The sequence below is a fragment of the Tenebrio molitor genome, chromosome 7 (assembly GCF_963966145.1).
Source record: "Tenebrio molitor chromosome 7, icTenMoli1.1, whole genome shotgun sequence".
Classification (NCBI taxonomy): Eukaryota; Metazoa; Arthropoda; class Insecta; order Coleoptera; family Tenebrionidae; genus Tenebrio; species Tenebrio molitor.
In genome coordinates, this window is record NC_091052.1 from 16,042,703 (window position 1) to 16,060,004 (window position 17,302).

A 17,302-nucleotide genomic window follows, 5' to 3' on the forward strand; every position below is an offset into this window, starting at 1 on the left:
ATAAACGCCGTAAAAAGGAATGTCTACATAAATTTATTTTTTCGCTAAACAGATTGAAAAAACAAATTCTAAGGAAACCAATTTTTGTCAGTACTTCAAAAGGAAAAGTTATTCTCATATAATCAAACGTATTACAAATTATTTCTCTAATTCGACGATGAATAACTTTCTTATTACCAATTTGCTGCATTTCTGTCGAAATCACGAACGTCTTTGAGAAATTTGACACTACAATTTGACAATACAAATTTGTGACATTTCTCAGTCTTTTGTTTCTGCCACCAAATATGAAAATATCTCTACAACATGATCAAGAATGACTGACTCTGTTGGTAACAATGAAAATTTGAATGATTTTGGTATCACTGTAATCTAAACGCATTTCCGGTTGTCACCTTTGACAGAGTTGAGAGGCAAATTTGACGTTTACCATCAAAGGGTCATCTTTGTAATGGCATAAAGATATCCTACATAACCTATTTTTTTTAATATGTCAAGTTAAAACATCCGGTCAGTGCCAATTACAAAACAGAAAAACACCAATATTTTTCAATTGTTTCATTGCCAACAGACTCAGTCATTGTTGGATCACGCTGTATTTGTTAATTCCACGGCAACCCTGATCGAAAGACTTTTTGATCATACGATATTTTGTGAGTGGAGAAGAAAACAAAAAACCAAAGGGGTGGATGAAAATATTATCCTACGTTTTTAAGCGTTCCAGAAGCGTGAAATTTTCGTCTTTGTGGTCCTATTTTTCCCAACTTAAGAAAATGTTGTTGGTCAAGGTAAACATTGAAATAGGCAGGTTTGTGCAAATACTAATTATTTCTTCTCTTTCTGATTGACCTTCCTACTACCTAAACGATGAACTAAAAAATTTGGTACCTTACATACAAATTTTTTTGAGAAAATGACAAATTTTACTTCAAAAATTTAATGGACCTTTGCAAATAAGGATGCTCTTTGTCGCAGTGACGTCACGGCGCAAAGGAATTCTTGGGAATTCTGCGTTCTATGAGGTTTTTTATTATTTTCTTTCTCTATTGATGCAACTGGGGTTGGAATTTTCATTCCTTTTTCGGGTTATGCAAAAGTGACGCTAATAACACCAGTTTTTTGGATTGTTCTCGTTTTCTGCATCATATGGCCGGAATTTTCATGTAGGATTTTATCAGCCGCTTGGCCTTCGGCTACAGAAGACGATCTCCAGCTCCCATGTCGCTTCAAGTCCAGCATGTCCACGCCTGGTGCATTTGCCATCAATAATGTTGATGATCTTCGTCGAAACGAATGACCATATTAGATTGGGTTTGGAAGTTGTAGAAATTTTGCCAGTTCATAAGGAATCTTGGAGATTATGTGCTTGCCAACTACTTGCTTTACGCATCTGCAGGGCCGGCGGAAGAAAAATATATAGGCCGGGCAAGTACCTATTTTGGCGCCCCCCCCCTTACCGACACTAGAAAATATGAGCTGATTAAAAAAGTACCAATAAATTTTAAAATGCAATTTTATTTGCACAAAATCTAAATACTAACTGTAAATAATTATATTCCATATAATTATTTTTCTACATTGGAAAAAATTAATTTGCGAGCCTACGCTTCAGCAAAATCTTTAATAATAGATGCACAATCAATTTTGGTTAACATTTCATATTCAATGGATATCATCGCTAGTTCAACCAGGCGATCTTATGACATTGATGATCGTAAATAATTTTTTTTTTGCATATCGTAATAAAAGTACCACTTTTTTAAACTAACAATCGTAATGAAAGTAGCACTTTTTTAAACGAAAAATCGTAGGGTAATTGTTCACTTTAACTACTTCTGGAATTTTCGCGTTTTTTCTGGCTAGACAGCCTCAGGACGTCCTCCTACATCGTTTCCCACCAGTCAAACCTTGTGCAAATGAAAATTTTCCTTACCCTTTAGTTATACTAAGACTTGGCGCGACCTTGACGCGACCTTGAAACACAACAAGAGAGGAAAAAAAAGGCATTTGCACAAGGTTTGAATGGTGGGAGACGATCTAGGAGGACGCCCTGAGGCTGTCTAGCCAGAAAAAACGCGAAAATTCCAGAAGTAGTTAAAGTGAACAATTACCAATCGTAGTGAAAGTAAGTAGTAAGTACTTTTTTGCATCATTTTATTCTATCCCTTGGAGATGATTATCAAAGTATACCTACTTTTCTTTTTAATTTTTCATAAGTAAGTCCTTTTAGGCCAAATTTCTCAACTTACAACGATATGCAAAAAAAATAGCGTGTACAACACGTTATGAAAGTCTCTTTTTATCACTCATTTGCTTGGTTAACTCGGACTACGGCCTCGTTTATCACACTGCAAATTAATGAAAAAAAGTATGACTTTCATAACTATGTACAGTGGCGAGCACGGAATTTCGCACACATTGGACATTTCACTGACATAATTTTATTAAAATGAGATACTGGCGGCAGTTTAGTGACAGTTTAGGTGAAACATCAGTCATGATCACATATATGATGATTGATTATAATGACAATAAAGCTTAGACTAGATAGTTTTTTTTAATGACATACAAATTGGTGTGCGAAATTCCGTGCTCCCCACTGTACTATCGCGATCAAAAAATTTTGGACACTAATGTCATCGTTCTGTCATACATTCTAAAACGACCCTTATGTATTAATAACCTCAATTTTGATTGTGTCAATTTTGAAAATGTGAATGTCAGATTTACCGAGAAAATACATATTCAAAAAGTTGTAAAAATCAGACAAATGGAATAGAACGAGGTTTTAATTAATAAAAAATATAAAACAAATACCCAAATGTAATCGCATATTAAAAAAATTATATTTTAAACCGGTGTCACATTGACAACAATTTCATCTTTCATGTGACAGTTTCAATAAAGCATGATTTAGAGTAATTTTTTTAATGTGACAGAAGTTTGATGTCCAAAATTTTATGATCGTAATAGTACTTGCACAAATAACTATTTAATTAATTTCAATTTCGATAAACGTGTTTCCTCTGATGCAAAAAAGTCGTAAATTGTCGGTCTTGCCAGCAATCGGCGATTCATAAAGAGAAAAGCTAAAAAGTGTTTCCATTACCAGCTTCAATAACATTTTTTAAACCTGATACAACAGGATTTGTTTGTGATTTGTACCTATTTCGGTTTGCTTTATTGACATTATGTATTGACAGTTGGCATACATTTCAAATTTACCTAAACGTCTAGGTTTTTGTAATCTTTTAATAATAAAATGGTTTTTTTGTTAGAACATGACATAAAAGTCACCAAAAGCCACCAGAATTTATTGCAAACTCAAACAGTAATTGTTGCCCACACGGTATAATGATTATAGAGATACATTGCAGGCGGGTATCAATCCAGAGAGGGCGCCGATTTGACTCCGCTGACCGTTCACATAATACGAGTATACCTACCCAACAACAGTCTAACTGTAAAAAGACCTAAATCTGGCCTGTCCATGGCTGCTATAGCATCACCAACGTAAACTAAACCCATCTGTACATTTTCAGTAATAAACTAGCTAAAAAAGACCGAAATCTGGCCTGCCGGTTTGGTTATATTGGAAGTGTCGCCCTTTTCAGTCATTGACTAGATGTTAGCAGAGAATGATTTAAATTTTTCGTTACTTATTAAAAGCATGATTTCACTTTTTGGCGCCCCTTAAACTCGGCGCCCCGGGCGGGCGCCCGGGTCGCCCGGCCCTTCCGCCGGCCCTGCGCATCTGCCACGTTCATACTGATAGAAGAAGCGTGGATCCGGCAACTAATGTTGGCCAATTTTTTTAATCTTCCCCATTTGTTATTACGAATTTTCTTGGCACATTGTTTTTTGTCGAAATAATTAATTCGAACCACTATGATATTATTCTTATGGTCTACGTCCTGCATCTTCAAATTATAAAGCTCATTACATCGGCATCCTCCAGCGACCCCAAAAATCGCTACCACTTTCTTCATCAAAAAAATTTCAATAAGAGCGTCTAACAGAAATTTCACAACCCCGCGTCTCTCGAAAATACCTGCGATTTTCGGACTTGATATCCATCATTTTTTCTCTTGATAAACACTGTTAAACGTTCCAACTTGGAAATATCAAGATTCTTATTTACGGAAATTATTAATTTGAGCATTGAATATTCCGACCACAGGGTAGCAGCTAGCAGCGGATTTCAGTACGTTTTTCCAAAAATACGCATACAATTTTTATAGATCTATTTGTATCTTTTTTTGGATTTAGTGGGCAGCAACGAACCAGACGCAACTTTAGCAACCTCTTCAATTGAACTCACTTTTTCTTCGCAAAATTATGCAAAGAAATTTGTTGTTTGAAAATTTTCACGGGTCGCTGGGTGGTTATAAAGGTTCTTACAATCAGCCACCTCGTAATTTTGAGCCGCGATTTTAGTTTTAATTTTCATTATTTTTCAAAATTGATAAGGAGCGGGGAGAAGGAAAAATGTATACAATGCACGATGCGTAAGCCCTTCGCCCTCCTTGGCTTGAAAAGTTTACTTACGCATCTGCATCTTGCAATGTAAATAACTATTGTTAAATAAAAAATAATTTATTTGTGGTGGGTTTTTATTTGACCTTACCAATATGTGTTTTGGAAATCACTACAGTAACGAACATAAAAAAATGTTCAAATAAAGGTATTTACCATTTACTCAAAACATGACATACAGATGGCGGAACCGTCCACAAATCCACAATAACTAGACATTTTACTCTTGTTCAGTTGGTTTTTTCAATGAAAGAAAGTTTCATTGGATTTTTTTCAATATTTGTATAACAACGCTTTGTATATAGCTTATATAATGATCTAAAGGTGGAAGGCATTTGATATTTGCGTGCGTATTAATTTTAATTTTTGCCACAACAGCACTAGATAAAATATTGGTTAGACAAAGAATGCGTTTCGCAATAGTATTTGCGCATTCTCTGTGTAAAAATGTTTACGGCAAATAGGGTCAATAATATTTTTGTTTGCTTAACAAATCGTCATCGCCTTTTTCTAAAGATGTTTTATCAACATAAGATAATCAACGAGATCCAGACTTCCAAGGCGTAGATATGCTATCGCATTTGAATCGCTTACTGAACTAAGTATCAACAATTAAAAATTCTTTTTAAAAACATAAGTTAATTACGAGTTCAGTTCTTTGAGCAAAGGTAACTAGTCCTACAACTTAAAATGTCTGGAGGGTCTGGTTTCAAGGTGCCCACTGCATCGGCTAATAGTGTAGTAACATTCAGGATCATTATCAATGACAAATGAATTAGTGGAGGGGGTTCCATGTAAAGAACTTAATTTATTAGGTACAAAGAGAGTTAAGCTGTTACTGTTACTTCTTTAGTTGCTTGCTGGTGGTCATTGGAGACCAAGTGGTACAAGAAAATGAGGCAAAAACAAATATTCGAATGTGTGAACGAGCTCGGAAGACTCGAACTGAACCTCATCGGCGTGGAGAACGACACTGAATATCACATTTCAAACGAGGTAAAATTATTTTACTATGATTTATCTTCAACAACGCGTATATTTGAGATAGAATCCCTTGTTAATTATGGTGTCTTTTAAATGGGAACTATTCGATGTTTTTACTCTAGATACTTTCAAAAGAATTTAGCTTCTGGACCCATTTATTGGATTCCGATCACTTTAGGTGGGTCATGAACAGATACATAGATCCGAGATAATTTTCTTTTGACCGCAACAAATCTAAAGTTAATTGGTATATGTGACCCACCTAAAACTTAACTACGAAATTTATTTTCACTTTCACTAATTTATTTACAATCAGCTTAATCGAGTTATGTAAAAACAAAATATCCTTCTTATAGTCTGTGATGATGTGATTGCGTACAGTGTTACAAAATTGCCAATTACCCACTTGCCATAAACAATCCATACCAGAGCGTAAATGCAAGTTGTCGTATACAAATCGTTTGAAGTTTTTATTCTTCATCACCAGTCATATGACGTAGTAATTATTTAATTCACTCCATTTAACTTCTTCATTGGTTCTTGTTATTTTTATTGAAAACTAGCGCTTACTAGTTAGGACCCAAATTACTTCGCTAAATCTTCCCCAATTTTTTTATCAAGTCGTCGTATAGACCACCATTATTTTTTCAAACTAAATGTCATTAATTTTAAACTAGTGTTTGTCAAAATTTTCGTAAAATTTTTACAAGAGAAAAATGCATCCGAAACAACATCCAAGTTCGAAGAGGACGTGCATGTGCAGACCCCTTCCGATCCCCAAGACAAATCCGACAAACCCGAAAGTAGGTTTGTTTTTTAAATACAATATTTGCTTGTCTTATCTAAAGCGACGTACCTGAATATGATTTTTATCCGCGAGAGTAATTAATCCGGAACGAATTCAAAGAATGGTAGCTTACATAGGAATTAAAAGGGCCACTTTTAGGATATAAAATTTGCAAAAGTACCATGTACATCGTACTGATAAGCTCACATGAGAAACATTTAAGAGAACATTTTTGTTGAGAATTATGTTGACCTTCACTGAGACTTGCTTTCAAGTTCATTAAAAATTCTTTCTTTAGTTCGGTGTTATTTTGCATGTCCCAGTTTACAGTGATATTTCCTGGTTCCGGTTGCCGCCAACTCAAATATGTAATCACAGTTTTTTAAAATTAAAAAAACATTGAGAAATTCATGTATCTATTATTAGTATTACAGAAAGTCAACCTTCATAGGTATTTATACTATAATTTAAACTACATTGAAATACTTGATTTTTAATTCTACTCAACAAAAAGAAGACAAAGTAATGATAACATTTTTTTTTTTATACTATAATTTAAACTACATTGAAATATTTGATTTTTAATTCTACTCAACAAAAAGAAGACATAAAGTAATGATAACATGAGTTAGGTAATGAAGGTTTATTATTAGTTGGGATAGGGAACAGCGTCGCGACAGAAATGAAATGACTCTTTACTAACTCCACCGTAGCAGTGGCAGAAATTGAGATATTGAATGAAAACTTTCTTTTTACATATGTATCTAAAAAATGTGTTCAAATTTCGAAATAAGTATTGATTCCTCGTTTTTATTGTGTCGGTGAATGAATTTTTGTTGTTGTTTGGGCTTTCCAGAGTGGAAACAATACATTTATCCCTCCACAAAAAGGATAATCCTCACTCTGGTATAATAATTTTTAATTAACATTTGTTTAAATTAAATTACACGGTTCCAAACAAATTGCAAAAACGGAAAGATGGGTTACGAAAGTAGATATTTTGCAATCAGACTACATTTTCTCTTGTAGTGATTCGGAGAAACCTTATTTCTTTAATTTCTCGGCAGACCCTTATTTTTTTCATCCTACGTGAAACCAGCATTCAAGAATGTGCCTAACGAAACATACAGTTATGTTGCACAAACTATGGCCACGCAACAAGTTATGATAATCTTTATCAAAAACTGCTTTCACTTGCTGGCATTAAAATTATATTACCGGTGCCCTTGAATGGGTCGATTGTCGAGTCGCATTTTTATTTAAATCAAGTATGGATCAACGTTTTGTCTTGCATAGACGTCACCCTCACGACACGACTCTCATTCATCGGATCGATCGGTGTGGTACTCCACCGATGCAATGGTGTAAATTTCCCGAGGAAGTTATGTCAATATAATTTCCGCTTTCCATGGAAAGAATTCCAAAATATCCACCTCCCATCGATCGAATTTTCAAGGGCAGACGAGCCCCCAAATCGTGTCGGCGCTTTCTAGAAGTCGGTGAGGCATCCGCGCACCCTTCCCGTGACGTCGCCGATCGATCGCTGGGGGTGTGGTGGGAAAAGTTCCTCCTGAAGGTGACCTCAACTTGTCCTTCCTGCTACAAAACAAACTAGACATTCGCGTGCGTAACCTCATACGTGAGTGACCATCCAACTGGGATGAAAATGGTACAAGCACCATTCGAGACCAGGGAATACGTCACGCCAGAAGTAAGTTAAGGTTTTACAATTTTTTAACGCCCGGTTCGCAAACGGTTCTAGAGCGCGGTGATCGGAATAGGTCAAGCAGAGGCACTGCAGGCTTGTTTGTTCATAATATCGTTTTTATTCGCCGCTCAGTACATCACGATCAGCGCACATTTAATAGAGTTTTTATTTGTTTTCTTGTAAATTAATTTTAATGATAAATAATGCACTGTTCCTTATCCGATTCCTTGCATTTGAGTTCCACTTTATATATATTTGTTCTTTATGCGCCATGTGCCCTGTGCTAGATACGGAGGGAGTCATTCACGAAACTCAAATAATAATTTGCAAATCGTTAACGAAACGGCAAATACAATGCTTAAACAATATCAGTTGTCATGGTTTTGAATTTGCAATGTCTTATCCAGCCTTATTGCCGGGTTTCGTGAATGACCCCCTTCAAAAATAAGCTACATTTTCCAGGAAAAGTGTAGGTATAAAAAATCGAATTTCTGTTCGTTTTATACCTATTTGATCTTTTGCTGTGCGTACCTATTGCATGCACGTACTTATGGTTGATTTCAATAGATCAAGCATTTGCATATCATGCTTATGCAATATTTTTACACCTTAGATTCACCTTGAACTAATCCAGCGTATGTACGCTGAACTTGCTGACGTATGTAGGTATGTACGTATCATCACGAGGAGAGACACTGCGCATGTCCACAGACACACCTACAAAATCCAACCTCTTGGGGGAGTCCAGAGTCTTCATTCTTTAAAGACCAAAGCAGAATGTTTGCGATTCAGTGATAGTGATGTAACATTTCACGTTTTTGCATCAGCTTTGTCCTTTGTCGCTTAAAGGCCAGCGAATTCTATGTACTTGAACTGAACGAGGAAATAAGTGCATACTTTATATGACTATACACTAGGTATATAAAAAAATGTCTTTCTATTTCAGTTACGATTGAAGAACATTTTCCATTTTGTGTAACTGACGCAGTTGCACAAAGTTCAATTTTGTATCATCGTTCTAGTGATTATTGGTATTGGTAGTAGAATTAAGTACTGTAAATGTCATATCAACTGTGATGTCAAAAATGAATCTGAAACCATGTTGTAGGATCAAAATAAACTACGTATTAAGGGGGTAGATTATTATTGTAACAAAATTTGGGAGACAATTTGAAATTTCATTTTCAAGGGAACGCCATTGCTTCATAATTGGGACATCCTGTTGGTCAACTTGTCCAAATAATATGTAATAAAAATAATAATGATCATGAATACCAACCCAATGCAATTAAAATAAAAGTCACTACATTATTAATTTAAAAAAATAGAAAAAATAGCATGTTACACTCGTTTTACAAGACATGTTGTCGAAACTCTCTTGTTCGACAATTGACTGTCTTGTACAACTCGTATAACAATATCCTATTGTGAATTTATCAAAAAATTAAGCGGTTCACGTATATATGACCCTTGCTGATATACACAAAACACTTGAACGTATCGGTGAATGTCAGTCGACTTAATTGATTAATTATTTTAAAAAATAAAATTTGTACACATTGAAACTGTCATTCATATTTTTCAATCTGGGTCTACTTTATTAGGCTCGCAATAGATTGGTTGATAAAGTTTAATTAAAGTTACGAACAATTGTTCAATTAAAGTAAATAAATAGAAATTGCGCGATAAAGTTCTAAGAAAATGATAAAGAGAATTGAGGAATGACAGATAAATGTTTTCTGATTGCAAAGAAAAGTAAGAATGATATCGAAACAGAAAAAGTCCAAAAGATCGCCTGTCAAGCAGGTGACAAACGTAGAAGTTGACGGATAAAAGGCTTTGGTTCAAGAGATAAAGATCAAAATAAGTACCTAATACGTTGTTTATTAGTGAGTTTGGACAGATCGGACTTGATTAAAATTATTGCATCATAAATTTTCGATAATTGTTTTTGTTCATAAAAAAATTTTTGTTCGACACTGTCAGAATTTGAGAATTTTCTCCTATGTGAACGGATTTTGATAAATGTCACAACTTGTCAAAACGAAACGTCAAGCTAATTTTAAAGGTTTTAAGCGATTTTGAGCTTTTAAGGGCCTCGTCGAACAAAAAAACGTTGTATTCAACTCGTTCGTGTGTAAATTGGGTCCTTTTTGGCACTCGTGGGCCTTTAAAACGCTCGTCCTCGTTTACGAGTGCCAAAAAAGGCCCAATTTACACACAAACTCGTCAAATAAACTACTATTACTTTACACTCATCATTAAACTATTGAAATTGAAAATACTGCATTCAAATTTAACTTCTTTGAACTAAATAAGAGTAGAACAAAAATAACTACATTCTTACACATTAATTGTTTGTATTAATAGGTACAGTCGCGGCCGTTGAAAACTCAGACACTTTGACAACGCCAAACTTTTGGCTTTGTAAATGGTACCGAAAGTGACGTTTCTCAAGATGTCACTCAAACATTATCCACATTAATTTCTCTCGCAATGACTGTTATATTCACACCGTCCCTCAGTCTAACACATTTTTGCAAATCAGATAATTGCGGCATTTCAAAAGTTACGCTCGATTCTGATCTAATATGTCAAAAACTGACACTGACTTTATAAACCTTGATGAAAATCCTGTTTACGCTAATCAAATTTCGGAATTTATACAGAGTGTTTAAATCTTTCCTGTCTGAGATTTCAACGGCCGCGACTGTACATAGTTGTTCTTTTTTTTTGCGATGTTTGTTTATTGCATGTATGTATTTATTTTTTAGGTACTTTCTTAATCCTAGTTTGTGTAGTGTAGGAAATTTTTGTAATTGCCTAATCTTAATCTTCACTCCGCTCTCATAAATATACCTAATCTCTAATCAGATTATCCTGTTTATCATTTACATTCTTTCCTGGGATTACGAGATCAAGTGTGCTGTCATTTTTGACACTATTAGGTATTTTGCGTCTGGTTCAGTTTCAGACGTGACATGGATTTTTGTGTGCCGTTTATTAAGTCTCTTTCACAAAAACAAACAAATAATTTTATAACAATTGAAATGATACGTTTGATGTCGCAACATCATCATCATCATCTCGAGGAAAACCAAAGCTACGAAATCTGGACAAATTTCAGTTGTTTAAACTTTACACTTCCATTTCAAAGATAAAGCGAGATTACAACAATTTTTCCTGCAACACCTTCCTTGTCACTTCTTGTGAAATAAAATTGCGAGCGATTGTTCAACATTACCCCACCAGGGAATTCCTGCTAGATGCATGCGTGACGATTCACAGGCAGACAACCTCGGCCCACCACACCCCTACCATAGACCAATGACGGAGTCCCAACGTGGAGGCTCGCTTAGGGTACCTACCGTGTGTGGGAGAGAGTCGGAAAGATATCATGGTGTGAGGTTATAAAGTCGTGCGTTTTCGGTTCGCGTTAGCCACACACAAGTCTGTATCGAAGGCGCGAACGGCACCGTTGCCGAGCTTTACTCCTTATCACTGTTGGTGCGCTATCGATCACGATAACACGTTTCTTCCACACTTTCGCAAGCTTTTTTTGCTGCGAAAAAAAATCCAAGATGGGCTACAAGAGAAATCTACAGGTTCACACCGTGGTACGTACAATTCGATTTTTTTAATACTGTGTATGAGTGTATGGTCTGCTTTCGGTGTCGATGCTGGTTGGCCGAAAAGGAGGGTGTGTGGCGTGTCGACCAACCGACTTTCACGTCGGCGTTCGTTAGAGCACATGGTTTTGAGAAAAAAATTATTGTGTTCCGGGTTCGGATTCCGCGCACGGTTTCTCAAAAGAAAAGAAATTTTCAGATTTGGCCGGAAATGAGACTCACGAACGGACTGAAATGTACAAATTCTACAGCTTTGGATTTTTTTTTTAATCTTTTATAACAAAACTGGAAAACTCGGAATTCGCCTAGTTATGTCGACTGTTGTCCTACTGTCAATAAGTTGTCTCATCCATAGTTTGATCAGTTGATAACAGCTTAGATTCCACTAGAGATACAGACGATTTAAAAATTGGAAATTGAGTATTATCAAGAATTTACGAAATCCCACAAATACATTTATTTTCTTCAAAACACAATTGTGAATAACAAAATTCCAATGAAATAAAAGCTGTCACAATAAGTAAAATATTGTAGCGACACTTAATTCTGGTAATTATTCAGTATGTGCTTATTTGGTGTACGTTTATTGCAAATTACGTTATTGTACCTACCAGAGCTGACTTAATTTGGTAATTATGTACTTTTATGCGTCACATTATTATAGTACATAAAGATAGTTGCAGTGGTGTATGTCATTGAAATAACATTGAAAACACCGACAACCGAAATAGTACAAATATATTCCGGTTTTTCACAGTTCTAATGCTTTCTTTTATTTTTGCAGCTTCGCGAGAAATGCAAAGAGCTTATTATCGACAATTCCCAACTTGAAGAGTACAAGAAAAAATTGTTGAATGATCTTAACAAAGGTCTCGGCAAAAAGACACATCCGACATCCATCGTTAAATGCTTCATCACTTACGTTCAAGATCTTCCTGATGGAACAGGTAAATTTGTCGTTTTCGTCTCAGTTTTACAAATAAAAAATTCGAATAAAAGGAGTAGGTATGTATTTAACGAAACGTTAAAATTTTCCACGTAAATTGTTTATGATAATGATAAATTGATATGCATTCACCTTACTCTTCGAATATTTATAGGCAACAGAGACAGTGACCTTTAATAGAACTTGTCCAAATTTGCATTTTATTCTAAATATAAAATGCTATCCTTTTCAACTGTGAACGTAAATGTCACATTTGCCTTCTGAAAATGAATTTCGACCAACGACAGATTTTTTAATACCGAATGACGTTACGGTTTTTTTTTTTTTTTGTAGAGGACGGAAAGTTCCTGGCGCTGGACCTCGGCGGCACCAATTTCCGAGTGTTGCTCATAGAATTGAGCAAAAATCATTTCGAGATGAGATCGAAGATCTTCGCCGTACCGCAGCACATCATGTTGGGTTCTGGTGAACAACTCTTCGACCACATCGCCGACTGCTTGGCCAAATTCATAAAAGATGAGAAGATAACAAACGAGACTCTACCGTTGGGTTTCACTTTCAGTTTCCCTCTGATGCAGAAGGGTCTGACCAAAGGAATTTTGGAACGGTGGACCAAAGGGTTCAATTGTTCGGGAGTTATCGGGAATGATGTGGTCCAGTTGCTGAAAGATGCCATCGCCAGACGGGGGGTAAGTTGAGGGTAAAACAACGCAAACGTTGTGGGAAACCTGGAATCACGACTAATTGCTCGAGATACCTGATTTTCCTTTTCAAAATTGTTGCATGCATCAGTTATGAACCTTTCCAACAGGAACAAATAATATTTCAGGACGTAAACATATCTGTTATGGCCATTCTAAACGATTCTACAGGAACTCTGATGTCCTGTGCTGGGGTAAATCGGTTTTGTCGAGTTGGCATTATAATCGGTGAGTCAGGGGAAATACCAGAGTTGGTTCGTGCGGTCCGCATGAAGTGGAAATTGTTCATTGATGCATGCATTACTTTTAAAACGATTTTATGAATGCATATTACAATCATGCATGTTCATGTTCCTTTATAGGACATTAAGATTGACGTATGTGCCATATTAAATGATACAACGGGAACACTGATGTCATGTGCATGGAAAAACCGCCACTGCAAGATTGGTTTGATTATCGGTAGGTTTACATTTAGAAATTGCTTCAAATTTACTGAGTTATTTACCACTCAAATTTCCACTTGCCGCCAACAAATTTTGCTTCTCACAACTTTATTATTTTTGACGCGACAATCCCAAACAAGTTAAGACACAATTTTGGAATGTTAAAGCATGTTTTTAGCATAAGACTACAACTATAAACTATAACGGAACATGTTTCAGGAACCGGTACTAATGCTTGCTACGTCGAGTCACAGAAAAATGCAGAAATGTTCGATGAGGAGGACCGCGGCTCGGGCAAAGTTCTGATAAACTGCGAATGGGGCGCATTCGGCGACGACGGCAGCTTAGATTTCTTGAGAACGGAATACGATCGTGACGTGGACGAACACACAGTTAACCCTGGCAGGCAACTGTAAGATTGTTTTTTAAACGAGTGTAGGTTAAAACTGACCCGATTTGTTCGACAGCCACGAGAAAATGATTTCGGGGATGTACATGGGTGAACTGGTCAGATTAGCCATGGAAAAGTTCACAAACGAGGGCCTGCTATTTGGAGGCAAAGGATCGGAAGCTCTATCCACTCGCGACAGATTTTACACGAAGTACGTGTCAGAAATCGAGAGCGATCCTCCAGGAACTTTCAACAACTGCAAAGAAATCCTGGAAGAGTTGGGAATCAAACATGCGACAGAACAAGACTGTCTTAACGTCAGATACATATGCGAGTGTGTTTCTAGAAGAGCGGCGCATCTGGCGTCAGCTGGGATCGCTACAATTTTGAATAAAATGAAAGAACCGAGGGTTACTGTTGGAATTGACGGGTCATTGTACAGATTCCACCCGCATTTTCACAATCTGATGATGGAGAAGATTTCAGAACTGGTGGATCCTGGCATTGTGGTATGTAGAACTTTTAAAATAGGAAGTTCAGACTAATGATTTGATTTTAGTTTGATTTGATGCTGTCTGAGGACGGTAGTGGGCGTGGGGCTGCGTTAGTAGCCGCGGTAGCCTCCCGAAGACGGTGAAGTCGGCTAATTCAGTGTTGTACATAACTAGCATTTATTTCATATGCCTCACTTGTCTGATGCCGAGTCCTCACGTCAAGTCACGCCGAATACAAAAGAAAGGCGCGACATGGGACTCGTGCGCTCCTATCCACAGCTCTATTTTTGTTAAATTTTATCAAAATAAAATTATTTATTTGTTGTGTATGTTTATTAGTTGAAGGTTGTTTTTAGATGAAATTTTATTGTAAAATGTACAGTGCAATTGTTTGGTACAGTCGTGCCACTTAGCGTTTTCTAATTACTCAAGAAAAGTATTTTTTTATACGCAGTGATCAATCAGAAATGTGGGCTTTAATTTTGTAAGGACGCTTTTAGTGAAGCACTGAATTCTAGAGGCAAACCTTGAAATTGGTACTTAAACGTTATCATACAAGACCTGTTCGAGTGGGTTCGCTTGTAAACAATATAAATAAAGAATATTTAAAACAATTGTAAGTTTTATTTAAGTTTTGAGCATCTTTATTAAAAAAGTTCCTTGAGCGCTACAATACCATAACACCTTGGAGAAACAATGGGGTCGAAAAATTGCACCAAAAACGAATTGCTAAATCCACGTTCGTGTAAAAACAAAAGTCGGTCGAGCAAAATTAGACTTTCTATAACAGGAGACAGTTTACATCGCAACAAATAGAAAACATTGAGCTCATCTATACGATTTTCATATCGGGAGAAAATCTCTTCGATCTGTTGGTCACTAACAGTAATATCTACCTCGAGACGTCTTAAAGCTTCTCGTACATACTCGGTGAAATTCTCCGGTCGTTTTCTAAATTTTCCTACGTGTTTCGTCGGTAGTTCATCGCAATATTGCTCTAAAAGCACTTGCAAGAGCGCTCGATAAAATATGGAGATGTTAGGCAACTGTTTGGCCTCCAAGACTCTTTCGACTGATTGATTCGCTATCATTCTAGCGCTTCTTCCGATCACTATTTTCTTATCACTTAGAAATGTGCTCAAAGGAAATCCGAATTCGTGGTTGTTGGATTCGAAACGTTCAGTCAACAAGTGGTAGCAACATCCCACATTACACAGCGATCTGACGCTGTCATTCTTGCAGAATATTTTTAAAGAGTTTGGAGACAAATTTCCACAAGTGTGCAAACCAATCAGACCCAATCGCAAAGATGATGACTCGGTTGTAAAAGTATCAACGACGAGCTTTTCTAAATTGAAATTTTCATCGACAAATTGGGTTGCTTGTTTGTAGAGATCTAGATTGATGCTACTCAGTTTGTCGGTTTTCTTCGGGACCGATCTGTGAGGCGCTTTCGAAATGCCGTTCCATATTTTTGACAGTTTGTTAGCCCTCTTGATTGCCCCACAAGTGTTAGAATTGCAAGCGTCAACTCCTAACACTGCAATACTGTGGCGGAAAGCTAGCATCGAACTTAAGTAGCCCTTTCCATCGCCTAGATCTACCACATGTGAAGTGTTTGCGATCTTTGATATGGACGCAGCTACTGCGCTAAGAATCTCGACTTCGTGTGACTTTTTAGCGGTCATAAATATTTCAAGCTTAAATTTGTCGATATCGCCGCAACCCCAAACTCGCATTTGATCCATTAAAGAGTCCATATTCAAGCACAATTTGCAATTTTTTAAATTATAGTTGGACGCAGTCTCAACGAAATTTTTCAAATTAGGTGTGCAACTAAAATCATCTTGAAATATCAAATTGGTTATATTTCTTTCACCAATTTTATGAATTTCTTGATGGATGTCTTTGGGAATAAAATTACGATATGAATCGAGTGTAAAAAAATCGACCATGTGACAATTGGCTAAACTTAAAAATGGTTTCAGAAAATTTAGAAGACTTTCGATCTGCTGTTCGATCACAAATGAAGACATGGTCCAGGTTAAAATGAGAGTGGATCAGACTCTGGAAATTCAGGATGAATTTTTAACTTTGCACAGATTTTCTTAAATTTGGCTCTTATCTTGCTCAATAGCTCTAATATGTCAATGTTTGGATCATTGTGTTTCGGAAAAGTTGCCAGCAAATTCTTTAGTGATGTAAGTTCTCTTACAAGTTTTTCATCACCTGCATTCTTCTTTAAGTAAATTATGATAACACTAGTGTAATATCCTATTTCTGCCCCCACTTCCGCTCCACGGTGGTAACCCAAGTGGAAAGCTTCAAGATTTTCTTGTCTTTTGCCTAACTCATAACCTTCATTGTAACTTTCTTCAAACAGACGTTCCTCACTTAAAAGTATATCGCTGAACACATCGTTGATATCCCGTTCCTCATTACTTTCCGCTGAAAATATTTCTTTCAACTTTTTATAACGTTACGAGAGTTCTAAACTAACCTATATCACTTCCTTGCATAATGTTTTGCAGCCAATTCGTTATATATTTATATAATTTTAAGTTGGCCTGCAGAGGTCAACACATTTTTGAAGAGGTTTGAATTTATCCATTAATTTACGATAACTTGTTGCATTGCCACGACAAATTTAACAAGTATTTACTTATAATTGTAGTTATTA

General features: G+C 36.3%; 2 protein-coding genes across 5 annotated transcripts; one reads left to right on the plus strand and one right to left on the minus strand.

Moving 5' to 3' along the window:
- Positions 1–5,284: 5,284 nt before the first annotated feature.
- LOC138136011 (hexokinase type 2-like) lies at positions 5,285–14,947 on the plus strand. Of its 4 annotated transcripts, XM_069055056.1 has the most exons (8): positions 5,285–5,330; positions 5,390–5,532; positions 12,429–12,591; positions 12,924–13,279; positions 13,654–13,753; positions 13,957–14,149; positions 14,205–14,637; positions 14,688–14,947. In XM_069055056.1, exons 1-8 carry the CDS (start codon positions 5,300–5,302, stop codon positions 14,763–14,765), a joined length of 1,497 nt encoding a protein of 498 aa, XP_068911157.1. In that variant the 5' UTR covers positions 5,285–5,299; the 3' UTR covers positions 14,766–14,947. The 4 variants fall into 4 exon arrangements, with proteins under 4 accessions (XP_068911157.1, XP_068911158.1, XP_068911159.1 ...); XM_069055057.1 differs by lacking the exons at positions 5,285–5,330; positions 5,390–5,532 and adding an exon at positions 6,168–6,323; XM_069055058.1 differs by lacking the exons at positions 5,285–5,330; positions 5,390–5,532 and adding an exon at positions 7,959–8,018.
- A 279-nt stretch (positions 14,948–15,226) lies between these two features.
- LOC138136013 (probable methyltransferase-like protein 25) lies at positions 15,227–16,804 on the minus strand. Its single transcript, XM_069055063.1, has one exon. It carries the CDS (start codon positions 16,656–16,658, stop codon positions 15,270–15,272), a length of 1,389 nt encoding a protein of 462 aa, XP_068911164.1. The 5' UTR covers positions 16,659–16,804; the 3' UTR covers positions 15,227–15,269.
- Positions 16,805–17,302: the final 498 nt, after the last annotated feature.

Excerpts from the sequence above, each read along its gene's own strand:
- LOC138136011 (XM_069055056.1), top strand. The coding sequence starts at position 5,300 with ATGACAAATGAATTAGTGGAGGGGGTTCCAT. Across the intron at positions 12,592-12,923 it reads AGATCTTCCTGATGGAACAG|AGGACGGAAAGTTCCTGGCG; the intron begins GTAAATTTGTCG and ends TTTTTTTTGTAG. Across the intron at positions 13,754-13,956 it reads CAAGATTGGTTTGATTATCG|GAACCGGTACTAATGCTTGC; the intron begins GTAGGTTTACAT and ends AACATGTTTCAG.
- LOC138136013 (XM_069055063.1), bottom strand. The coding sequence starts at position 16,658 with ATGTCTTCATTTGTGATCGAACAGCAGATCGAAAGTCTTCTAAATTTT.